Here is a 26828-nt window from a genome sequence, read left to right as displayed (position 1 = left end):
CCAATTTATTACTCAACTGTCAAGAGATTAAAGAATTTCCGACTTTTCCAACGACTTGTTACATTTTTTTAAAAATCACTTACAACAAAATATTTACTTCATAAATTTTAAATGTGGACATAAAGCCCGCCCCCTTCCCCGACGCTGACTGGTTCAAACGGCAATCAGCTAAGCTCGCGATTCGCTCCTCTACACGTCAATTAAATGCCATATTTTCCCCAAAACGCCTTGAGTCCATTTTTCTTTCCTCCCTTCAGAGTTCAAAAGCGAAATGATATAATGTTCAATCGTCGCACGGGGTTCGTTCTTGGGAAAAAAAATTCGACAAAGCGTTGTTGTTTTAAAAAGTGCCCCCACTCTCCGTCACCTGTGATTGGTTGAAAGGGTATCATGACCGTTAAGTGATGACAGTGGGGTCAATAATAGGCTATTGCTCCTGTCTATCATTTGGCTTGATTTGCATAATGAGGCCGATCTCGCGAGCTTTCGGTGCTTGTGGAAGAGTGTTGGTCAAGTTTTTTTTTGTTGCTGTGGGCTGTTTTATAGTTGTCGATTGAAGGCATATCTTTCTTCCTAAAGTGGCTTGGACTGTAATGTTTTTGCCAGTTATTCTTTAATCCATCTTTTCTTATTTTGAGTGGGATAAGTTAGAAGAAAATGAGCTTCCTTTTGTAAGTATGTGTAGATAGATGTGACTCAGTCGGGCTTAGCTCCTCCATTCTTCCTGTTTCAGTTCGACCCTGTGGCAACTTTGGCATGTAGGCCTCCTGTTTCCTTTCTTTTTAAGAGTTCATTTTTGTTCTCCTGATTAAAGCTGCTGCTTTTTCTCCTCGCACACCATCTGCTAGTTAATACGGTCTGAGGAATATCTACAATTGGATTGGTGGCTTTGCTGTTTAAACATAGTGCAATATTAAAAAAGCAACACAGTATTGATTTTCTTTAAAGGCTGTAGTTTTATTTGTGTGTTCGAATTGTTTGCCATGTAAAAACTTATGCGAAGACCCGTTCTCGACTTTCACTTTATTGCTGCCACATTGTGAACACATTGTCTGTGCAGACATTCTGTTCAGCTGATCCTTTTGGATTGCTCCATCCTGCTCGATAGCGTGGGTTTGGAGCTGTTCTTCTGATTTCAGCTTGATGGAAGAGCTGCTAACGTCTCACATTTGAGTCGGCTCCTTGGTTCTTGTATGTATGTACGTTAGCCTCATGTTTACAAGAACTTCCTTTCCTCACCCCCTAATAATCTAATTTTCTAATTACCACTGCCTATTTGTGTTTTGTGTTGTTCATTTAAATAGACTTGAAAGTAACTTGACCATTTCCTTCATTTTCCCTGCCTCCACTTGGAAGGAAACCATTGTGTAGGTTTCATTTCTCTTGTTTTGTCTGCTTCCTGAAATTTACAAAATGTGGTTACTTTTTGGTTAGATTGTTTTCAGTTTATTTTTACCTATATCGAGCATCCACTTTTTCATATTTGCTGTGCAAATGGTGAGTGCAACTTTAATAAAAATTAAGCTTGTGATACCACTGAAATAGGATTATTGCTATGCATGCTTTAATTGGAATTGGAAATAGTAATGAGTGGCATTCCAAGATTGTAATATAATCGCATTTGAGATCTTGTGAATTGAGTATAAAGCATAAATGATTATTGGAAACATTTCAATAATTTCAGTTACAGGTTTTAATGGTTGTGGCAGTATCTTGTTCAATAAATGTGAGATTGGGAATGCTGTTCAGGAGGAGGCAAGACGTGTGTTTTGGTTGGAGAATGACAGACTGGGGCAGGTCAGGAGATGATCATTTGGAAGGTCTATCCAACAATGGTAGACTCTTGCAGCATCTGTGGAGAGAGAAGCAGAGTTAACGTTTCAGGTTGACCTGAAACGTTAACTCTGCTTCTCTCTCCACCGATGCTGCCAGACCTGCTGAGTATTTCCAGCATTACTTGTTTTTATTTCAGATCTCAAGCATCCGCAGTATTTCGCTTTTGTTATAATGGTAGACTCTTGCTTGTTAGATTGCCACCTCACATGGTTTGCCTTAGCAGATGCAGGCAGTGAAAATTGACTGAACAGATCACTGCATGAAACAGCAGCTTTAATGAAAATGAGGTGCTCTCATTAAAGATATCTAAAGGTTAGGTTGTTCGCTTGGTTTTGCAGCAGCTTGCAGCTTGCAAAAAGGTCACTTTGGTTGAAGTGAGTTGAATAAGTTGTGTAATGGTCACTTAGGAGAGTGGACCAGCTGCAAATGTTTGAGTTTGCCTTCTGTTGGATATAGTCGCAGAATCATTAACGGCACAGAAGAAGGCCATTCAGCCCGAGTCCATGGCAATTTGCCAAACGGTTTCCTTTCTTTCCTGTATTCTTTCTCACCAGCACAATTAGCTCTTGGGCACTGGAACGTTATTTATTTTTGGAGGGTGGCTGATGCTGTACTTCACTCCATCAAATGTCGTGATTGAGCAACCAATGATTAGAACTTTATCTGAACCAACTTGTATGGCTCCACCCTTCCCAGACAACCAGTAGCAAAGTAATTGTTCCAGCTGATGGAAACTTTAGCTGTGCAGAGTCAAGTTTTGCTTTTCCCTGTAGGATAGCTTGTATTGATGTTCTATATTAGGGATGCATCATTCTGTTTGAATATCAACAGTCGGACAGAGATTGTTTGTGCCTAATTTATATATGTTGAAACCAGCTCCCTTTAGTTGCTGAGGTGTGTAATTTATAGTTTCCAGCAATTTGGCTTGTCTGAACAAGTATGTTAATCTACAAATGACTTGAAGTCGACTTGCAGAGAATTCTGTCACAGCTTTTGTGCTCAATTTGACTTATGAAGGCAATAGTTTAGCTTGTCGTATTTCTTTGTACTTGTCTCCCCTGACAGCAGTGGATCCAATTGGGCTATTTGTTCTGAACATTTTCCTAGTTGTCTCTGTAAACTGAGATGGTGAGTAATGGAAGATTGTTCAACTGTAACGATGGGCCTTGCAGTTCACTTAATTCCTAGCCAGTACTGATTTCCGCACCATTCAATTTCCAGTGAGTTACCTGTTAGCTTTTCTTTTCCCTCTGTCCCATCTCTATCCTAGAGATACCGAGTACCTTTCAATTAACAGCTCTGCGCAGACATATGATTATTGGCCAGGGGTGGGGCGGGGGGGGCGGGTGGGTGCAGGGGTGACACCTTTTGTTGTACGGCGAAGTACTCCACTGTCCTTTGTGTGATAGTTAGTTATTTCTATTGAAAATTTAACAGTAATTTCAAGTGACAACTTCATAATGTGACAATTGTAGTTTTGACTCTGACAAAATGTGTTAGTTTCTTGCACAATCTTTTCTTTTTTCCCATCTCTTTCCTTCAAATATGACCCCAAAGGGCCAATTCTTCACAGGAGTTTCAAAACTCTACTTGACTTAGGGGGTGGGGGAGCAAGAGGTTTGAGCCTTCTGTGGTTTAGTATCTAAATATGTGTGCTTATCAACAGGAATTGCAAGTAAGAAATCCTCCCCTCCCAAGCCCAGCGGTGGTGAGCCCAGTTGTCGTCTCAACTGCCACTTCTGATTTTAGTCATTTGTTAACAAAATGGTTCATTTTATTGCCTTTTCTTGGTTGCACCGCTCCATATTATGCACACCATTTCCTGCTTGTGAAGGAACTGCTTTTGAGTGCCTGCCAGAGAAATCTGAGGTTTCTTCTCTTTGTGGGTTTTTTTCCATGTACTAAACTATGAAATCCTCTGCTCTGCATCTCCTGCAGGTTTTCTCTTTGCAACTGAAGTTCGAAAACCATTCTGTGATTGATTACCGCCCTTGCTTGACCATTGAAATATGTGGCCTGATATTATTTGGGGGAGTAACTGAAGGCTGTTCTGGAATTTCTGTTTGCATCATCACTTGCTGGAATTTCACTGTGTTTCAACAAGTCACTTGAACTGCATCTATTGACAAGTGCTTTTGTTTTGTTCTGATCTGCACTGTGTCTATCTTTTTTTGAAAATGCTCCTTTTTAACCTGAAATTAGTTGACATATGACTTACTGCTTCAATCCCACACTGTTGTGGCACCAAAATGCTGCTTTCATCTAAGAGCACATGGAGATAATAAGCTCTGTCACAGTCCTGTGTACTTGTGGTCAAAGTAATATCACTGAATATAGGATGCCTGCATGCTTCTGAAGTGAGTTATTTCCTTGGACTGGAAACAATTTTCTTCGGGTACCAACTTCAGTAAGAGTTGACAACCTGATTATCCGAGCAATCACATTTTGTAGGGGTGCAGCAGTTTTTCACTGTAATTATTGCCACTAGTTCCTGTTTACACATTTGCTTTGTGTGACACCTTGCAACAGTGAACAGTGGAATGGTCACACTGAATAGATCAGTGAATTGATGAACCATTTTGTTTTGCGTCAAAAAGCACTGTTCCATTTAATCATCAATACAGCCATCTGATCCATGCTTCTGGTACGATGGAAAATTTACTTGAAGCCTCTGCTATTTTAGCTTGGTCTGTGCTGGCCATAGTAATATTACCTGCCTGTCTTGTTATGTGCCGTTGATGTTGGTTGACAGCTGTATATTGTGGTTCAGTTAGTGTTACTGAAACAATTCGTCTAACAATGCTCACTGTTGGTCATACAATTTTAAGTAGGGTTGGCATTTCACAAATGAAACATTTAAGAATTTAAAGAAATGTTTAATTCAGATCTCAGATTTGTAAATGGTATAATCCAAATATGAATATCACAGGGGTCCTTAAACAGAGTTTAGAAACTTGTAACCTCTTGCATTGAACAATTCTCTTCAGGGTAAAAGTATAAATCACTCACTGCACCCCACCCCACCCCACCACCCCACAAACAGTTTTCATACCTGTATACTTGGTGTGAAGGATCACCAGTAATGAATTGGTTTACTTGCATTCCAGTGGGAATCGAAATAACAGAACTTTCAAACCGAAAAAGAATATTCCTGAAGGTTCGCACCAATATGAGCTGCTAAAGCATGCTGAAGCAACCTTGGGTAGTGGTAACCTTCGCCAGGCTGTTATGTTACCAGAAGGCGAGGATCTAAATGAATGGATTGCCGTCAATAGTAAGTCTTTCAACCTTGAATTTTTGTTTGCCTATCTACTCTACCCTTCTATCTTTACATCACTGCATCATTGGCGGCTGTACCTTCAGGTGCCTGGACACTAAGCTCTGAAATTCCTGCCTTAAACCCCTCTCAAGACACTCCTTAAAACCTACCTGTTTGAGCTTTTGTCCAACTGTTCCAATTTCTCCTTGTGGCTTGGTGTCAAATGTTGTTAACACTCTTGTGAAGTGCTTTGGGACATTTTGCTGTGTTAAAGGTGCTATTTAAATGTAAGTACTTGTTCATATCCTAACTTTACAAATGGCTTTGGTTTTCCACTCAATCTGCATCTTTGTGCAAGTATCTAACTTATTGATATGACTTTTTAAACAAAAAACCTGCAGTTAAACCTCACACATGGCTGACACTTCCAAAGACCTTTTTTGTCATTTCCTTTTTAAACTTCTGTGAAATTCAAACTCATTCTTCACTTTTGTGCTGGTCACTTTTTTCCCCCCATCATTTAACATGCCAAAGGAGTCCCAAACAAAATGAAGAATAAATCAATTTTCTGTGAATTAAATGTTTTTATGCATGCTAAGTGTGAGGTTGGTTATTCCTAATATTTAGAACATCATGCACTGATTTTGGGATATTTTCTGTATGAATGGGTTTTTGAAGTGTGCATTTTATTAGTCATAACTATAACATGGCCTGCAGACTACAGTGGAAGTAAAGTTTTGATTGTGATTATTTCTTTTCAGCTGTTGACTTCTTCAACCAAATCAACATGCTGTATGGAACAATAACAGAGTTTTGTACAGAGCAAAGCTGTCCTGTTATGTCAGCAGGACCAAGGTAGGAAAGGTCCTCCTTTACAGAATAGGCTGAGACTTCACAGAATTAACTAGATATGGGAAGGTTGATGGTCATTACATGCTAGAAATATTTGACTGTAAATTACTTCCGGGTACCTGGAGATGAAAGGATTCTTGGCCCAAACCTGCATTGCAATTTAGTGGCAAAAAATGGAATCCAGTGTCAAACGATATCTTGAAGTTTACATCAGAATTGAAAATCTAGTTGTGAAACAAGTTCTGATGAAGGGTCACTGACTTGAAACATTAACTCTCTCTCCACAGATGCTGCCGGACCTGCTGAGTATTTCCAGCATTTCTTGTTATTATTTGTGAAATAAGCATGTTTTCTGGTGCAGACTGTCTTGAATGTGCACAACTCCAGAAACTGTACTTTAATAAGTCAGCTACGAAAAAAACTCTGATCTTGTGCCTGAAATGAACTTGGAGTAAATGCACAAAATGCAAAATTGAAATCATAATACAAATACTGGAGACGAGCGGGGTGCTTTTTATTTCACACTTCCTCTTTCCCCACCCTACTCCAGATGTTTCTGCAAAAGTCTAAATCTTCTGATCAAAGTGAGTGGTCTGTGTCTGCTGAGTAACTCCAAAACATCATAACATGGTCCCAATTAATCTCACGACTGCTGTGTATGAAACATCAGTGTGCAATAATTCAGATTCAGAGCTATTCAGTGAATAGTTCAGTGGCTCCCTAATTGTAGAGGTTTCTGCTGCTGTTTCAGAAGTCTGCATTACCGGCCTGTGCTGATGCAGGTATGCTCCTGTATTACTGCTAAGCCAGTTTGAAGTCATGGGCCCTGCTATTTTGTGCCTGGGTGGTTACTTTAAATGAATATGTATATTTCCTCAATTTTAAGTGAGTATTTTGAACAAATTGTACGAGTTCTCATAGGAGCATATGAGGGCATTTAGTCCCTTGAGTCTGTTCCGCCATTCAGTGACATCATGGCTGATCTGCGACCTAACTTAATATGCAAGCCTTTGCCCCATATCCCTTGATATGTTTTGGATAATACAAAACAATCAGTCTCGGGTTTTAAAATTTATAATTGATCCGGCATCAGTTACCATTTGCAGAAGCGAGTTCTAAACTTCTACCACCCTTTGCGTGTAGATGTGTTTCCTAATTTCACTTCTCAAAAGGTCTGGCTCTAATTTTTGGACTATGGGAAGTCCAGAATGAGGGAGCAATCTGCGGAGAATAGTTTTTCTCTATCTACCCTCTCTGTTCCCCTTAATATCTTGGAATTTCGATTTAAGTTACCCTTTTAACCTTCTAAACTCCAGGGAATGCAACTCTAGTTTATGTATTTTATCCTCCATATTTTCATCCTTTGGAGTCCAGGTGTCATTGTGGTAAATCTTCGCTGTATTCCTTCTAAGGCCATTATATCCTTCCTTGGATCTAGTGCTTACTGTAATTTGATTTTGTCTCCAATTCCCCAGACTTGGCTTCCCCTTTAAGTACAAGTCCTCCAGTAATTTTGTTCAGGGACAGTCACTTCAACATTTCGGGTTCTGAAAATTCCCTCCAGAATAGGAATGGTTGGTTGTTATGCTGCTGTGATCTCTGGAAGAGAACAGCCCAAATATAGTCTCCGAGTTCTGAATCTTGAAACCGGTTAACTGCACCTGAGACATCCTGCTAAGTGTGAAAGTACTGAGCTTTCTTTATATAATGTATAGAAATTTACTGTATGCTTCAAAAAGAAAATGACTGAACTAAACTTTACATCTCAAAAATCTTACATTTGAAACATTGGTAAACAAGGCATTCAATAATTATGTTTAAGTTTAGCTCACTCGCATTATTGAGCTGTAACTTTAACCCTGGGGGAAGATGAAAGGTGATGGCTTTTGGCTGATGGAAACTTGAAGGACAACATAACTAAAACATGGGTGTTAACAGGTAATTTATGACCACTTTTCAGAACACCTCCGCTCAGTCCGAAAGCATGACCCCGAGCTCCCGGTTGCTGGCCATTTCAACCCTGCTCTCATGCTCACATTGCTGTTCTGGGATTGCTGCAGTGTTCCTGTGAACATCAACGCAAGCTCAAGGAACAGCATCTCATTCACCAATTGGGCACGTTGCAGCCTGCTGGACTGAACCTTGAGTTCAATAATTTCAGAGCATGACAGGCCCCCCCCCCCCCCCCCTTTTTTTATTTTTGTTTTCAGTTTTTTTAGTGTTTATTTTGTTTTAGCTTGTTTCTACCATGCCTACCCACTGTTTTTTTTTCATGTTTGTGCTTGGGGCCAGGCTGCTCAGTTTTCTGTCAATTAACACCCTCTCAGTACTATGTTTTGTCTTTCAACACACCATTAACATACCGTTTGCCTTTGCTCCATGACTTTCTGGTCAGTTATTCTCTGTGACCTTGCCCTATCAGCACTTTCACTTTGATTATCTCTTGCCCCACCCCTGCTTTACTTGCTTAAAACCTTTTACATTTCTGATATGTCAGTTCTGATGAAGGGTCGCTGACCTGAAACGTTAACTCTGCTTCTCTCTCCACAGATGCTGCCAGACCGACCTGCTGAGTATTTCCAGCATTTCTTGTTGGTGTTTCAAGTAATTTCTGTTCTGTTTTCATTGAGTTAATGGGAGTCGGGGTCAACTTTGTCCAAATGAGAAATTTTATTTTAACTAGTATGTGATTTACTTAAATCCATATGGAGGGGGGAGGTTTATGCTGGTTTTCACCACTGAAGTTTTTTTTAAAATATGAAAGACTACTTTCCACATGGGTAAATCCCAATCATGCTGGTTAATCTTCAAAGTTCCTGCCAATGAAGGAAGCCTGGAAACAAGTATTTGAAAGCAAAGATTTTTTTTTTAAAACCTTCTATAATCAAATTTTTGTGGGCTCATCTCTGGACTGTAAGGACCTAAAGATTTCAGTTACCCTAAACTTTGAAATTAGTTTACATTTTCTTTTTAGCTCCCCATTTCTGAGGCAGGGATTAACAGGCTTGACTGCAGAGTAACTTATTAGTTAAGTCACTGACCAGTCAATCTGGTTGCTGCAGTTTCAGCTTCGAAAGGTATAAATACAAAGATCTGGGTGCAGCCTGCAAACGGTGAGCAGATTGTGTGCTGAGTATAGAGATTTGAGTTTGGCAAGTGGCAAGTTTGGTGAAGGGGGAAGGAGGTGCTCCATTTTTCCACTTTTCCCCCCCCACTTTTTTAACCCTTCAGTATTTGGTTCGTGCTTTGGTGCAGTGGAAGGAGCTGGTTGGTGAGTACCTGGTAAGCTATTCTACTGATAATAAATAGTCTGTAAAGTTAAGGTATGGCAGAGCAGCTCTGCTGAGTGGAATGTACAGCCTGTGGCATATGGGAAGTCACGGACGCACTATGTGTCCGAGACAAACACCTCTGCAGGAAGTGTCACCGGCTGCAGAAGCTTGAGCTCCGGGTTTCGGAACTCGAGCAGCGGCTGGAGTCACTATCGTGCAGCTACGAGGCGCAGGACTACGTGGATAGCACGTTTAGGGAGGTGGTCACACACGCAGATTAGGAGCATGCAGGCAGATGGGGAATGGGTGACCGCCAGGCAGTCTAAGAGAACCAGGCAGATAGTGCAGGAGTCCCCTGAAATCTCACTTGCTAATCGGTTCTCCATTTTCTATACTGGTCAGGGTGATGGTTCGTCAGAGGAATGCAGTCTGAGCCAAGTTTGTGGCACCACAGGTGGATCAGCTGCACAAGAGGGGAGGAAGAGGAGTGGAAGAGCAGTAGTGATAGGGAATTCATTAGTTCTGGGAACAGAGTGGCGTTTCTGCGGCAGTAAACCTGACTCCAGGATGATGTGTTGCCTGACTGGTGCCAGGGTTAAGGATGTCACGGAGACACTGCAGGACATTCTTCCGGGGGAGGGTCAACAGCCAGAGGTCTTGGTCCACATTGGTACCAATGACATGGGTAAGAAGGGGGATGAGGTCCTGAAGGCACATTTTCGGGAACGAGGAAAGAGATTTAAAAAGCAGGACCTCAAAAGCAGTAATCTCAGGATTGCTCCCAGTCCCACCTGCAAATGAGCATAGGAATAGGAGAATTGGGCGATTCAACACGTGGCTGCAGAACTGGTGTAGGAGGGAGGGCATCAGATTTCCGAGACATTGGGACTGGTTCTGGGGCAGGTACAAGATGGACGGGTTGCATCCCAGCAGGACTGGGACAAATATCCTCTCGGAGATTTGCTAGTGTTGTTGGGGAGGGTTTAAACTAAATTGTCAGGGAGATGGGAACCTGAGAGGAGCTCAGATTGGAGGGAAGCAAAACTGGTAATTTGTCTGGGGTGTGGGAACCAGGAGCAAGTATTAGAGAGGAATGCCAAGGTGCACAAAATGCTGGGGGAGATGGATAGCATAAGACTAGGGAATAGTACATTATTAGGTAGGGTCAGAGTAAGGGAGAAAATTATCAAGTCTGAATCAAGGTTAATGCGCATGTATGTGAATGGACGGAGTGTTATTAAGACTGGTGAGGTACAGGCACAGATTGCTATGTAGAAATCTGGCTCAAAAGGGCAGGACTGGGTGTTCAATATGCTGGGATACAAGGTGTTCAGACAAGATAGGAAAGGGAAAAATGGGGGTGGGGTGGCGGTATTGATTAAGCAGAGTATTGCAGTGCTGGAGAAAAAGGATGTCCCAGAGGGGTCGAAGACAGAATCAATTTGGCTAGAGCTAAGGAACAAAAAAGGTGCAGTTATATTGCTCAGTGTTGTCTCTAGGCCACCAACTACTGGGAGGGACATGGAGGAACAAATTTGCCAGGAAATTATAGAGAAGGTCAAAAATTATAGGGTAGTTATAATTGGGGACTTTAATTATCCAAACATAGACTGGGATAGTAGTAGTGTAAAGGACAGTGAGGGACAAGAGTTCCTAGAGTGTGTTGATGAAATTTTCTACAAGAGTTCGTTGCTAATCCAACGAGAAAGGAGGCACTGCTAGACCTGGTTCTTGGGAATGAGGTGGGCCAAGTGGATCAAGTATCAGGAGAGCATTTAGGGGATTGTGATCATTGGATTATAAGGTGTAGGCCAACCACGGAAAAGGACAAAGAGCAGTCCATGGTAAGAATAATTATCTGGGGCAAGGCCTACTTCAATGGGGGAAGAATGGAGGTGGGGGGGAACGAATAAATTGGAGTCGAAAGCTGGCAGGAAACGAGGTAGATGAACAATGGGCTACCTTCAAAGAAGAGATAGTTCGGGCACAGTCAAGGTATGTTCCCTCGAAGGGGAAAAGTAGAGCAAACAAATCCGGAGCTCCCTGGATGACAAAAGAGACAGAGATTAAGATAAAGAAGAAAAAGTGTGCTTATCACAGATGTAAGGTAGAAAATACTGTTGAAAACCAGGCTTAATATAGAAGATTTAGAGGGGAAGTGGAGAAGCAAAGAGAAAGCATGACGGAATGGGGAATGGAGCGGAGCTGTTAAATAAAAAAATGGGGTTCGAGGCCCTTCACTTACCAGACGTCCGGGGCGGCAGATATTGCCATGTGCTAGTGGGTATAGGACTGGGAGGATAGAGCAGATGAATAGATGGTGCAGGAGGGAGGGCTTTAGTTTCCTGGATCAATGGGTCTGTTTTTGGCAAAGGTGGGATCTGTACAATTTGGACAGGTTGCGCCTGAACCAGAACGGGACCAACATCCTTGCTGGGAGGTTTGCTAGTGCTGTTGGGGTGTGTTTAAACTAATTTGGCAGGGGGATGGGATACCGAGTGGAGGCACAGTAGGGGGTGATGCACAATCAAATAAAGAAGAGACACTAAGTCAGTCTGGAAGGCAGAGCAAATCTAGACCTATTAAGGCACAAGCGAATAGTGCAAGGCTGGATTGTATCTATTTTAACGCAAGGAGTCTTAGTTGCAAGGCAGATGAGTTGAGGGCATTGATTAGCACATGGGAATATGATATTGCTATCACAGAGACATGGTTGAGGGAAGGGCAGGGCTGGCAGCTCAATATCCCAGGGTATATAAGGTGTGATAGGGGAGGGGGTAAAAGAGGAGCTGGCATTGCACTGTTGATCAAGGAGTCAATTACTGCATTAAGGAGGGGGTGATATCTTAGAAGCTTCCTCAAATGAGGCCAAATGGGTAGAACTTAAAAACAAAAAGAGGCCAATCACTTCGTTGGGAGTGTACTACAGGCCTCCAAACAAATAGTCAGGGAGAGATAGAGGAGCAGATATGTCGGCAAATCTCAGAGGGGTAAAAATAATAGGGTGGTAATAAGGGATTTCAACTTCCCCAATATTAGTGAGGATAGTATTGGTGCAAAAGGCTTAAAGGGGGTGGAATTCTTCAGTGCATTCAGGAGAGCTTTTTGAGCCAGCACATAGAAAGTCCTACAAGAGGAGGGGCAGGACTGGACCTAATCCGAGGGAATGAAGCCTGACAAGTGGTAGAAGTATCAGTGGGAGAGCATTTCAGGGATAGTGACCATAACTTTGTAAGATTTATGGTAGTTATGGAAAAGTACAAAAGGGACCGGAAATAAAAGTCCTGAATTGGGGGAAGGCAGATTTCAATATGATAAGACAGGATCTGGCCAAAGTGGACTGGGAGCAGCTTCTTGTTGGAAAGTCTACATCAGACCAGTGGGAGTCGTTCAGAAAGGAAATAGTGTGTTCAGGTCCAACATGTTCCCATAAACGTCAAGAGTAGGACCAACAAGTCCTGGGAACCCTGGATTTCAAGGGATATAGAGGATTGGATAAGGGGGGGAAAAAAGGAGGCTTATGGCAGATTCAGAGCGCTGAAAAATGTGGAGGACCTGGAGAAGTACAGAAAGTGTAGGGGGATACTTTTTTTTTAAAAAAAAAAGTAATTAGGAGAGCGAAGGGGCAGCATGAGAAAACACTGGCAGGAAAGTCCAAAGGCATTTTGTAAGTATATTAAGGGCAAGAGGATAGCCAGGGAAAGAGTAGGTCCCATTCAGGACCAAAGTGGTAATTTGTGTGGAGTTGGAGGACATAGGTGAGGTTTTAAATGATTACTTTTTATCTGTGTTCACTATGGAGAAGGACGATGTAGGTGTAGAGATCAGGGGGGAGGGGCTTGTGATATAGTTAAACAAATTAGCATTGAAAGGGAGGAAGTATTTGGTGTTTTAGCGGGCTTAAAAGTGGATAAATCCCCAGGCCCAGATCAGATGTATCCCAGGCTGTTATGTGAGCCAGGGAGGAGATAGCAGGGGGTATGACACAAATGTTCAAATCCTCTCTGGCCACAGGAGAGGTACCAGAGGACTGGAAGACAGCGAATGTGGTACCATTATTCAAGAAGGGTAGGAGCGATAAACCAGGTAATTACAGGCCAGTGAGTCTAACATCAGAGGTAGGGAAAATATTGGAAAAAGTTCTAAGGGACAGGATTAATCTCCACTTGGAGAGGCAGGGATTAATCAGGGATAGTCAGCATGGCTTTGTCAGGGGGAGATCATGTCTAACTAACTTGATTGAAATTTTCGAGGTGGTGACGAGATGTGTAGATGAGGGTAAAGCAGTTGATGTAGTATACGTGGATTTCAGTAAGGCTTTTGATAAGGTCCTGCATGGGAGATTGGTTAAGAAGGTAAGAGCCCATGGGATTCAGGGCAGTTTGGCAAATCGGATCCAAAATTGGCTTTGTGGCAGGAGGCAGAGGGTGATGGTTGAGGGTTGTTTTTGCACGTGGAAGCCTGTGACCAGTGGTGTCCTGCAGGGATCGGTGCTGGAACCCTTGCTGTTTGTAGTGTACATTAATGATTTAGACGTGAATGTAGGAGGTATGATCAGTAAGTTTGCCGATGACATGAAAATTGGTGGTGTCGTGAATAGTGAGGAGGAAATCCTTAGATTACAGAACGATATAGTTGGGCTGGTAAGATGGGCGGAGCAGTAGCAAATAGAGCCTGAGAAGTGTGAGGTTATGTATTTTCGGAGGACGAACAAGGCAAGGGAATATACAATAGATGGTAGGACCCGAGGACGTACAGAGGGTCAGAGAGCCCTTGGTGTACTTGCCCAGGGGTCACTGAAGGCAGCAGCACAGGTGGATAAGGTGGTTAGGAAGGCATAGGGAATACTTGCCTTTATTAGCTGAGGCATAGAATATAAGAGCAGGGAGGTTATGATGGAGCTGTATAAAATGCTAGTTAGGCCACAGCTGGAGTACTTTGTCCAGTTCTGGGCACATTATAGGAGGGATGTGATTGCACTGGAGAGGATGCAGAGGACAATCACCAGGATGTTGGCTTGGCTGGAGCATTTTAGCTATGAAGAGAGACTGGATAGGCTAGGGTTGTTTTCCTTGGAGCAGAGAAGGCTGAGGGGGGACCTGGTTGAGGTATACAAAATTATGAGGGGCATTGATAGGATAGATAGGAAGGACCTTTTTCCCTTCGCGGAGGTGTCAATAACCAGGGGACAGAGATTTATGGTAAGGGACAGGAGGTTTAGAGGGGATTTGAGGAAAAAGTTATTTACCCAAAGGGTGGTTGGAATCTGGAACACACTGTCTGAAGGGGTGGTAGAGGCAGGAACCCTCACAACATTTAAGAAGTATTTAGGTGAGCACTTGAAATGTCATAGCATCCAAGGCTACAGGAAAATAGGATTAGATTAGATAGGTGCTTGATGGTTGGCACGGGCCAAAGGGCCTGTTTCTGTGCTGTAAAACTCTCAGTCTATAACTCTAAAAGAGACTGGCAGCTAGCATTAAAGGGAATCCCAGATTTTTCTATAGGCATATAAATAGTAAAAGGAGGAGTGGGGCTGATTATGGACCAGAAAGGGGATTTACACACGGAGGCAAAGGGCATTGCTGAAGTATTAAATGAATACTTTGCACCTGTCTTTACCAAGGAAGAAGATGCAACCCAGGCGATTTGAAAGGGAAGTGAAGTCAGGCACAAGAGGGGTTTAAAATTGATAGAGGAAGTACCAGATAGGCTGACTGTACCAGGGCCTGATGAGATGCATCCAAGGACTGAGGAAAGTGAGGGTGGAAATCGCAGAGGCATTGGTTTTAATTTTTCAGTCTTCCTTAGACTCGGGTGGTGCCAAAGGACTGGAGAATTGCAAACGTTGCACCCTTGTTCAAAAAAGGGTGTAAAGATAAGCCCAGCAATGACAGGCCAGTCAGTTTAACTTCGTTGCTGGGAAAAACGTCTGGAAAAAATAATTCAGGACAAAATCAATAGTCACATGGACAAATGCGAGTTAATTAAGGAAAGCCAATATGGATTTAAGGGAAAATCATGCTTGACTAACTTGTTGGAGTTTTTTTTGAGGAGGTAACAGAGGGTTGATGAGGGCAATGCTGATGATGTGGTGTACATGGACTTTCAAAAGGCGTTTGATACAGTGCCACGCAACAGAGTTGTGAGCAAACTTCTAACTCATGAAGTAAAAGGGACGGTAGCAACATGGATATGAAATTGACTGAGTGACAGGAAACAAATTTATGTTTTTTTGGCTGGAGGAAGGTTTGTAGTGGAGTTCCCCAGGGATCAGTGTTGGGACCCTTGCTTTTTCTGATGTATATTAATGACCTAGACTTTGGTGAACAGGGCACAATTTCAAAGTTTGTAGATGGCACGAAACAAAGAAGCATTGTGAACTGTGAGGATGATCGTGTAGAACTTGAAAAGGACATCGACAAGTTGGCAGAATGGGCAGACAGGTGGCAGATGAAGTTAAATGCAGAGAAATGTGAAACGGTTCATTTTGGTAGGAAGTACATGGACAGACAATGTAGAATAAAGGGTACAATTCTAAAAGGGGTACAGGAGCAGAGGGACCTGGGTGTATATGTGCATAAGTCATCGAAGGTTGCAGGACAGGTTGAGAGTGGTTAATAAAGCATAGAGTATCGTGGGCTTTATTAATAGGGGCATAGAGTACAAGAGCAAAGAAGTTATTTTGAACTTCAGTGAGACACGAGTTCAGCATCAGCTGGAGTATTACATCCAATTCTGGGCGTCGCACTTGAGGAAAGACGTGTGGGCATTGGAGAGAGCATAGAAAAGATTCATGAGAATGGTTACAGGGATGAGGAATTTCAGTTATGAAGATAGATTAGAGAAGTTAGGACTGTTTTCCTTGGAGAAGAGAAGGCTGAGAGGTGATTTGATAGAGATATTCAAAATCATGAGGGGTCTGGACAGTGTAGATAGAGAGAAACTGTTCCCACTCGTGAAAGGATCAAGAACAAGAGGGCACAGATTTTAAGTATTTGGTAAGAGAAGCAAAAGTGACATGAGGAAAAACTTTTTCACGCAGCAAGTGGTGAAGGTCTGGAATGCGCTGCCTGAGAACATGGTGGAGGCAGGTTCAATTGAAACATTGAAAAGGGAATTAGACAATTATGTGAAAAGGAAGAATATGTAGGGTTACGGGGAGAAGGCAGGGGAATGGAACTGAGGGAGTTGCTCTTCCAGAGAGCTGGTGTGGACATGATGGGCTGAATGGCCACCTTCTGTGCTGTAATGCTTCTGTGATATTTATTTATTTGACACACTTTATATGGTATGAAATTTTATACAGATTCTGCCCATAAACCACGTACTATATTGAAAAGCAACAGAGGTGTTTCTGTGATGTTGATGGACTGCCTTTTTTAACCCAAATGTGTTCGATCTTGCCATTATGTGGCTTGTGACTTACAGTCTAATTGAGCCCCATTGAAAGAGTTGGGAGTTGTACAGACACATTGTTTTGATTTGGTAAAAGCAATACCATAATTACAAAGAAGCAAAAAACATTGTGGATCATTTAATTATGATTGCATGAACTTTACACTTTCTTTTAGCTGGATCTGCTTTCTCTTCCCCCCCCCCCCCCCCCACCCCTTGCATCTATGCCCCACCCTTTAAGCCGTTAGATTCCATAAAATTGGATATGACAATTGTGATCCCTATCTTTAAGTCATATCCCCCTCTGTGTTCTTCACTTAGCGCCTGTTCCTGGAGGTTATAATTCCTATTAGGATACACTCCCGCAGCCAGAATTGTTGGATGTAGAGGGGGTCTAAAATCCATTTGGAACAAAAATAAATAGAAACTTTGGTTCTATTCAAAAATCAAAACAAGAACAATTTGTGCAGTTTTGTTAAAAATAGTAAAACTTGAAGATTTTGTTTGGATTCTTATCAGCACCCATTTGAAATAAAATTTCAATTTGAGCTCCTTTTCCCTCTTGCTTTTTCTTCAATGCTCCCTTCTCTTTTTCTGTTCCTTCCTTTTTTAAAAGAAAAAAGTGACCTCATTACAGAACTGAGTTGGGAGGGAATAGCTGAGGGAGTCATCGAGAAACAAGTTGAATATTTTGAAGCACTCAAAATCATAGAACCAAATGATCAACTGGAAATTCTCCTCTTCTGTTGGGTTGTCAGTTTTTTGCCCTTTTTTCAGGTTATCAAATACAATTGTTGAATTATTTGGACAAAAACAGACTGTCAGCTCGCCCAATGTCCTCTTCTAAAATATGAGCCCTGGTGTCCATCATAAAACTTGGTTGAATGGACATTGTAACTGTAACACTTGTGCAGTAATGTTTGATTCTTGCTATCTATATTACCACTAAGGATATTTATTTACAGATATGAATACCATTGGGCCGATGGCACAAACATTAAAAAGCCAATTAAATGTTCTGCTCCAAAGTATATTGATTATCTGATGACATGGGTACAGGACCAGCTTGATGATGAGACCCTCTTTCCTTCTAAAATAGGTGAGCCATTTTGTTTCATCTACTTTGGCTAAGAAAGCCATGCATTCTAGTTGAAATAAGAAATGATCAAACAAAGAAAGCACATGTTTGAAGTGTGAGCAGACAGTTTTAATTTTGTCTGGTGGTACTGCAGTGTACTCAAACACTTTTTATGCCACTTTGCCAGCTTCTAGACTGTTTTTCTCCCCCAACCCCCCAAATGCTATAAATCCATGGTTAGGACTTCAGCTGCTTCATTTCATGGACTTAGTTTCATTTTTTATTTTAGTCCTTTGTGCCTAAAAATAATGCTTCCGTGTAATGAAGGTGTCCTTATTTCAGTGGAAGAGTTTGAAGTTGTGAATGATTCACTTCAGATCTAGAACTGCAGGATATGCTTCTTTGGTTTTGTTCCACTTTCTCCCATACTTGCCCAGTGACTTTAAGGCTAAGATTTGTGTTCAGGTTCTGAGGCCTCCTTGTCTGGCAAATGCACTTTTTAAATCTGAGCCTTTAACTTTTTCTAGTGCTTTAATTTAACATAACTTTCCTTCATTGCAGGAGTACCCTTTCCCAAAAATTTCATGTCTGTGGCTAAGACCATCCTGAAGCGGCTGTTCAGAGTTTACGCTCACATTTACCACCAACATTTTGACTCTGTGATGCAGCTCCAGGAAGAGGCTCATCTTAATACTTCCTTCAAGCACTTCATTTTTTTTGTTCAGGTAATTATATTCTGCATCACCTACTGGCATCACTTATTTTACTGATGTCTGGAGTTTGCATTTTTGATTTATTAAAAATCATTTCCCATGTGTATTACAATAATAAATTGGCAGTTTATTAATCTACAGGCTAATTAACAGATTGCACAAGTTTATGGAGGCATAATATCATTATGAATCCCAGATTGAATTTCTAATCGAGGATCAGAACACACTAACATTTCATTGTCCAATATTTTCAATCATCCAGATTCTTCACTTCAAGAAAAGCAGGCACTTTATTACCTTGTGATGTGAAAACTTGTTTATTTCCTCTTTTTTTCCAGCTGCCTGAATCAACAAAAGTTATGTCTTGAAATTGTTGCAGTTCACAACCTTTCCAATGCACAGCTACTGTTGAGTCAGAAAGGTGATGTGCAAATGGAGTTAGACTTTGTGGCACGATACAACAGCATGATTTGACCTTTATCTCCAAAAATAAAATATAAAACAACTGAAAAATAGCACACTGAGTCAAAAAAGTACCTTATGTGTACCAGTGACTACAGGAAGGCTGCTATCTCCTTGAGCTAACTAGTTGGGTTGTCATCATGCACATATACCTCTGCATCCAATGCTAATGTTAGTGTTATGCCATATTTCTATATTAAATTTATCACACCTTTTTGTTAGAAAGGTATAAAGAGAGCAAGGCACTCATTTGCTATGTATAGCAAGAACTTTCCAGAGAGAGCCACAGTGTTTGCATGATCTTTACTGACCTTTTTGTTTGTTCAACAACTCAACTTGGTAGCCTTAAAGACACAGGGGCAGCCCTTCAGCAACAGAAGTTTTTGATGGCACCATGTGCCTGCTTCTCAAAACTGTGTCTATGACTTAATGGAGAAGCACTAGGAAGATGTGTTTCAATGGGGTTCTGGAGTGAATCTTTGGTTGGCAAAATAGTGTCCTTCATAGTAACAGTGCCTAGATGAGTATCGCAAATTTGCTCAACAGTGAGCACATGCTTTGAGGCTTCAAGAAGCTTTCAAGTTTGATTTCTTCACTGCCATCCACCCTTGTGCTTTTTTTTTTACTTGTGGTTAATCCTCAGCATAAGATTCACTCGTTTTTTCATAACTTTATTTTTTTTTTCCCATTTCAGGAATTTAATCTGATTGACAGGAAAGAGCTTGCTCCGCTCCAAGATCTAATTGAAAAACTTGGATCAAAAGACAGATGAGTGTTCTTCAGGGATTGAAATGTTTTTTTCCACATCAGCGTGATCTTAGTGCTTCTCTTTTTATACCTTCAAGATCCTTGTTTCCTGCACCTACACAGTATGATGTGTGATCATTGTGAGCATGCTCTGTGGAAAAATCCACTGTCTCCGTCATTGTGTTAAGTAGTACTTTGATATTAGTGTGAATATAACTTTTGAAAAGCACGACCATGAGCTCTTGGTTCTAGCCATATGTCAATGTTTTAAAGACATTGCCATTCAACCACATTGAAAGGTTCAAAGGTGTCCAAATATTCTGCATGTTTTGTAAAGGAAATTGCAATATTGATTTTCTGCCCTAGATGTAACTAGCACAGTTAAATGCTCTGGATTTATCCAAATGTGTTGGTAAAGCATGCTTCAGTCATTTAGGGAGAAGAAAACTGTTGCTGCACTAATTTGATCCATTTGGATTTTTGACTGATGGGTTTGTGGTCTGGATTCCTAGTTTCTGCATGCTCCACCTACCTCTCTCTCTGCTTTTTATTTGAAGGAAGATGGAATACTTACATGATTCTTGAGCTAGAAGCAAACTGGAACTTGTGCAGTTTGAGTGTTTTTTAAATGGGTTGATTTGCAGTGTGACTGCAGGTTGCTCATGCTGCAAATAGACTAGTTAATTGTAGACTAGTTAATTGTACACAGTCTCTAAATGTACTTTTTTGGATTTTAAAAGACAGTGGAACAATTTTATACGTTTGTCAGTGCATACGCATACTTACGCATTTATTACTTAGCTCTAACAACATTTATTGGTATTTGGCTCGGGGAGACATTTGTCCATGTCACAGATTGACAGTACAGGAATTATAATACAGTTCACATAACCCTCTATTTTACTTGCGATGTTTACAGTACGTAATCTTGCAATTTTTAAAATACTCATGTACTTTTGTACTTTCAGTACCATTGGATCAAAATTTAAATCAATCGCTTCATATGAGAAATGGGTTTTGAAGGCGAGTGTTAAAATTTCATGCTTGAACAGTGTCGCAACTTCAGGCAGGTTAATGCAATCACACATTGCAGAACGTAAAATACCACTTTGATTTTTTTTTAACCCCCCCCAAAAATTTCCCATAAATTGCATATACTGAACTGTCAATATACTGTCTGCAACCAACTGATTGTATGAATTCACCCTTTTTAGTTAAAGCTTGTATTATTTTGGTTTCCTGTGGCACATTTTCTGACCCCTTTTGGGGTTTTCCAATCACCACTTGGTTCAGCTCTCTTGTAACTGCAGTTTTGGATTATAACACAGAGCATGTACGATTGCATATTGTGAAAACTGTGTTGCCTTTATTTCTAATGTTATTAGATGCACTTTGGGGACTGTGCCCAGTTGCCTTAACTAGACTACTTTTTCAAAACTCGGTCAGTCATGCTTTAATATTGAAAATGTTTTTTTAAAGTTTTTACATATTTGAGGTGAATAAGGCAATTTTGCAGTAGGATGTAACTTTTTAACATATGATTGCATTATAACAAGCAGTCTTGGGGCAAGGAAGGGGACTTTAAAAAAAAAAAATCTAGCAATAATTTGCTTACATAAATGGCATTTTTATTTTAAATATCATTGTCCAAGCATTTATGGTGACTACTGGAAAAAAAACTACCAGCTCTTTTTAAAAAAAAAAAATTTCAAATTTTTGCTGCAGTATCTACTTTTGAGGTAGTTTTTCTATAAAATGGAGAAGAATTGACCAGTCTTGCTTTTTCAGTCAGATGTTGCTGGTTGCTATTAATGTGATTTTTTTTTTGTGTGTGGGTGTGTACACTGTTAAGCACAATAAAGAGGGTGTAAAGTGTAGGGCTGAATTTCAAGTTTAAAGTAGAAGTTAAGTGGAGTTTTGTTTTCTGGTGGCATGTTCTTCCCAATTTTTGAAATAAAAATTCTTTCCTGTCTTTCAATCAGAATGTGTGCAAGTCTAGAAGAATCTGATGGCAGTAGTGCATTCTCTGTTTAAGGCCTTCCTTGACTACAGATTGGCCATAAGGATGGTCATTAATTTCCCCAGATCATATTGTGTGATACTAAGCAATACAAGATAAAATCTCTACCAATCGCGGAAGTAACTCGAGGGTAAAGTTGAAATTACAATAGTACTATGGGGGGGGGAGGGGGAGAACTGTACCAAAAATTGCACAGGATTTCAGCTCTTTATCTTCTTCTGAGTTGACTCCTTTCAGAAACCCAAGTCTGGATCAAACTTGGCAATGATGCTTTTCCCAGTGAAATAACTTGCCAATATTGATGCCTTTCACAATGAAGGATGAATGGTTTGAGGGCTGTGGGCACTTGTGGAACTGATCCCTGGAACTAAGCATCTGTAATAGGGGAGAACATTGAAGCAGTGACTCCAAAAACTGTTAGCATTTCCCATTTCCAAAGTATCCAGTTTCTGATGAGGTTTGAGAGCTGTTGTCAGCAGACCAGGTCCTGAAGTCTGGCGCATCTGTCTCTGGAGGAGGGGAAGTAATTGCAATTAACATTTAATGGGGTTAACCATTTTTTTGCTTTTGTTGACTGTATCAGACCCACCGGCCGTCCATGTCTCCTCTTCAAAGACGTCTGCAAACGTGACATGAAGTCCTGTGACATTGATCACAAGTCGTGGGAGTCAGTTGCCAGCGTTCGCCAGAGCTGGCGGGCAGTCATTAAGGCGGGGCTAAAGTGTGGCGAGTCGAAGAGACTTAGCAGTTGGCAGGAAAAAAGACAAAAGCGCAAGGGGAGAGCCAACTGTGTAACAGCCCCGACAAACAAATTTTTCTGCAGCACCTGTGGAAGAGCCTGTCACTCTAGAATTGGCCTTTATAGCCACTCCAGGCGCTGCTCCACAAACCACTGACCACCTCCAGGCGCTTACCCATTGTCTCCCGAGACAAGGAGGCCAAAGAAGATGACTGTATTTTACAATGAAAATGCTCTTATGCCCTTTCTGTGTGCACTTCTTTTCCTTCAACAGGCCCTCCCTTACTGTCAAAGAATCTGCAGAATGTTAGAGTTGACTGAATTTTGCAGCTGACATTTCCAGTGTCTGGTTTAGACAAGAATTTGGAAATGGATTTGTCTCAGAATGGGAGAATTCAAGATCAAGTCTGATTCTTATTACATGCAAATCAATCCGAGATAATTGGATTTCTGACCCATGAACAATCATAGAAAACCAACTTTAAAGAAATTCCAACAGTCTTTTCGTGAATACTCTTTTTAATTCTTAAAATCGTCAGTTTTTGTCTTCCAAATCAGGGGAATTGCATTTTCCATTTTTTACATTTGAAATCACATTACAAGTGTTTTTCTGTATTTTTAGCAGCCATAAAGGATTTGACAGTTGCCACTTTTGAATTTTGGAGCAGTGTAATTTCTGAGGCTTGTGGATGTCTGACAGGGACAGGGTGATTATGGTCAAGAATGATGCACATCTGTTTGACCAGAGTTGCACTTCAGGTAGAGAAACTATGGTTTGTTGCAGACTGAAGAACTAATAAATTTAACTACACTATACACTTAACTGTCAATTTATTAACTGTCGTGAATCAGTAGATGAAATGCTCTTGACCATTTGCATTCCAGAAATTCTCATTGACTCTTCATAACGTTTCCTTTACTATTTTGCAAATTAAAAAGGATAAACATCACAGTTGAAGGAGGAGCAGGCTTTGGTGTCAATTGGGTCTTTTGTTCCTCAACAGTGATCAGGTGCAACATTTGTTAATGTCATAAAACAACTAGCAGACATAATATTGGTTTGTATTGATAAACCTTAATTTAGTTTGCCAGCTTTACAGTTCTGTTCTTGCATATGGCAGAATTCTATTCTTGAAGCAAGAAACTAGAATTAACATTGCTTAATCCCTGAAGTTCTGTAAGGCTAAATTAAGCCAGAAATGGACTGTGAAGTGGAATACAGCAATCTCAAAACACAATTCATTGCGTTATCCTCTTTGATTTCTTTTTGCATGAAATGATGGTGGCATATGGTTATCATGCTAAACATAAATCCTAACCAGCCTTTTGGAGCTTACTCAATGGTTTGACCTGTAGTAGAGTGCAGAACCTCAGATTGCAGTGGCAAAGATGTTTTAGAAAACAGAAATGGTTGTTGGCAACTAATGCTCTTTTATGTTTTTGAATTTTAGTTGTTTGAGGGTTAATAATTTGGTTGAAAATTGGGCTGAAATACAGGTAAATGAGTGGTCTGAAGGTCTAGTATGGATTATTTAGCTATGTAGATGATGCAACCTACATTTGATGAAAGTTCAAATTTTCATTTCAAAGGGGTCCGATTGGGGTACATGTTTGGAAGGGAGGAATTTAAAAAAAAAAATCATATTATCTGAAACTGGTACAGCATTTGAAATGGAACAAGATGTAGGCATAGCAGTGACAACTAAATCGAACGACTAGATTAATCCAACAGGTGTTTTAGGGTTGCCTGTGCATTTTCAGAATAGTCACAGAGAAAACTCTTTTTGAAAGTACACTGGGCCTAAAATTTTGGGGAAATCCTTTCAGAACCTGGCAAAGCTCAAGATTCTAGACTCTTATTAACAATGTAATTGATATTTTTTCCTGTTTCTGCAATCTTTTTGTTTTATAAATCCTTATTTTCTATGCATATATAATAAAACCTCAATTACATTTGAATTTACATTTCAATTTGTGCAAATAAAATGATTGAAGGCATCTGTCATGTTTTTATTCAAATGCTATTTTAAAGTAGACAATAGGTAAAATGTTCCCCTTCTCCCCCCAACTTCTTCTTTGAAATGGCTCATGCTGGCTGTGGTGCTCTAGTCTCGCATTATGCCTTCTGGGTTAACAATGTGCTGACTCTGCCTGTGAAAACATTGACATTGCATTTTGGTTGTGCGTTTTTCTGGATCAGTGGTGGGCAGGTGCAATATAAATATTAAATCATTGCTGCTGTAAACTTCCATATATCCTATTGGTGTTGGTAACAGATTTCAGTCTTTTTGTTCTAACAACAAATTAATTGCATACACACACTTCCAATAAATAATTGGAAGTGAGACTGAGTTTCCGACAGATTTCCAAGACTGAGTGACTGCCCATGGCTTGTGGGTTTCAGTTTGCGCACCCTGATCTAGGTGTTGCTATTTTGGTCTGCCACCAGGACCGAACTCGATGTTTTTTTTCTCTACAAGCTTTTTCATCTTCCAAAGCTAATTGCTGCCAAGTCTCTGGCCTCTTGATGGCAAGTGCATCGGCTGAGAAAATCAAACTTTCAATTCATTTGTAGATCTCCTGTGCATTGCCATGAATCTGAGAACCTGCTGTTCTATAGATGGTGAATGCTATCTCGGAAGCTACATCAGAGACATCGATTTAGTGACTGAACAGACAATTTTTGTAAAATGGTATTCTGCTGCTTTAGAAATCAAATTTGCCAACTCTGATCATTTTGTCAAAGTTGTAAGTGTAATTGACTAACCTTGCATATTATCTTTATCCTTTGCCATTTCTAAAGCAAGCATTTTGATGATGCTGCTTGACTTTTAACATCAGAGGGGCCTTTTTTAATCAGGCACAACTGGGTGGGGACCTAAGGTTTGGCAGAAGTCTGGAAGCAATGTGCAGTTTGGTTCATTCATTGATTGCTGATTTCTTGACCCTTCTTAAATGGGGCAACTCAGCCCCTGGGCTGAGCATTGGTGGGAATCCTCAGTCCCTCAATTTGGTGTGAAGCATGCTAATTAATCAATCCACAACAGAGGTGATAATGCCATTCTATGTTTGGCAAAAAAAAAATCTCTGCACTCATTCTTCCTTGTAAAGAAAACAAGTGGCCTGTTCTCCGTATCCAGTTTAACATGGGTATTTTAAGATTATTTCCTTCAAAACTTAAATGTTTTGGGAAACTGCTTTCAAATTCATGGCCTTGATCAGCCTGACGTGCTTTCTGACATTGTGAGTGCCCAAGAGAAAAGCTACACCAGATGGTTAGCAGTAACCTTTGTGTATTGCAAGAAAAAAAAAGTTCAACAGAATTATGATTATTGATATTTGTCTTAGTATTTGGAAATAGAAATTGCAAGATTGAATAAGAGCCCAGTCATTATATGTATACTGACATGTTCCAATAGTTGAAGGAAGTGATTCAAACAATAAAAACAGAAAATGCAGCAGATATTCATCAGGCAGTGTCTGTGGAGAGAGAGAGAAACAACTTAACATTTCAGATCAGTAAGCACTGAAGAAGTTACAAATTTAATAGTTTTTAAGCAAGTAGAGTCGGTGGGGGAGGGAATGGAAGACAAGAACAAAGGGGTAGGTCTCTGCTGGGGTGAGAGCAGGAGTGATTAAATAACCAACAGGGATGATGTTGCAAGGCAAACAGACAAGGTAATGGGGCAAGTGTAGAAACAAAACATGGGTGTACAACAGCTGTGTCACCAATAGAACCTGCTGTTCAGGGGGGGAAATGGGCGCAGAGCTTCATAATGGAAAGAGAAGAACGGGAAATTAAAATGTCAAGGGACGGGAAACTCAGGGTCACACTTGCAGACTGAACAGAGGCGTTCACCAAGAATTGCAAATAAACAGTTTCGCCTGGAAGGAAGCCCTGGTTACTGAAAGGTAGGAGGTGAAAGGGCAGGTGTTCCATCTCCTGTGCTTGTACGGGAATGTTCTGTGAGGAGAGTCGGCGCTGGAAGGGTGACCAGCATGTCATGGAGGGATTTGTCCCTTCAGAATGCTGAATGGGGAAGGGGAAATCTGTGGGTTTGAAATGGTGGAGAATGAGCCGTTGAGTATGAAGGCTGCTATTGTGGAAGGTGAGGACAAGGGGGAGTCAATTGAGGTTTTGGGGGGAATGGTTAAGGGTAGAAATGTGGAAAAACAGGGCCCTTCACCATGTCCTTCAATTACATGGGAGGATAATTCTGACTTGAGGAAGACATCTGAAGCATCGGTTCTGTAGTTTACAAAAACAACAGACAGGATGGAAAAACTTGGAAAATAGAGTTCTTACATGGAGTGGGTGGGAGGAAGTGCAATGAAGGTAGCCCTAATCCTTAACATTGATTCCAGACTCCATGAAATCTAATGGCATCAAGTCAAACATGGGCAAAGAAAACTCCTGCTAATTCCCAGAACTGCATCCTGGTCATCGTGCTG

General features: G+C 40.8%; 1 protein-coding gene across 1 annotated transcript; it reads left to right on the top strand.

Moving 5' to 3' along the window:
* Window positions 1–467: 467 nt before the first annotated feature.
* LOC137357114 (MOB kinase activator 1A) lies at window positions 468–24374 on the top strand. The gene is made up of 6 exons (XM_068023151.1): window positions 468–671; window positions 4944–5110; window positions 5857–5950; window positions 17583–17716; window positions 18257–18420; window positions 19565–24374. The coding sequence occupies exons 1-6, from the start codon at window positions 658–660 to the stop codon at window positions 19640–19642; spliced, it is 651 nt and encodes a 216-aa protein (XP_067879252.1). The 5' UTR covers window positions 468–657; the 3' UTR covers window positions 19643–24374.
* The last annotated feature ends 2454 nt before the right edge of the window (window positions 24375–26828 follow it).

The sequence above is a fragment of the Heterodontus francisci genome, chromosome 47 (genome assembly GCF_036365525.1).
Source record: "Heterodontus francisci isolate sHetFra1 chromosome 47, sHetFra1.hap1, whole genome shotgun sequence".
Taxonomy (NCBI): Eukaryota; Metazoa; Chordata; class Chondrichthyes; order Heterodontiformes; family Heterodontidae; genus Heterodontus; species Heterodontus francisci.
This window is presented reverse-complemented; position numbering and strand designations above follow the sequence as displayed.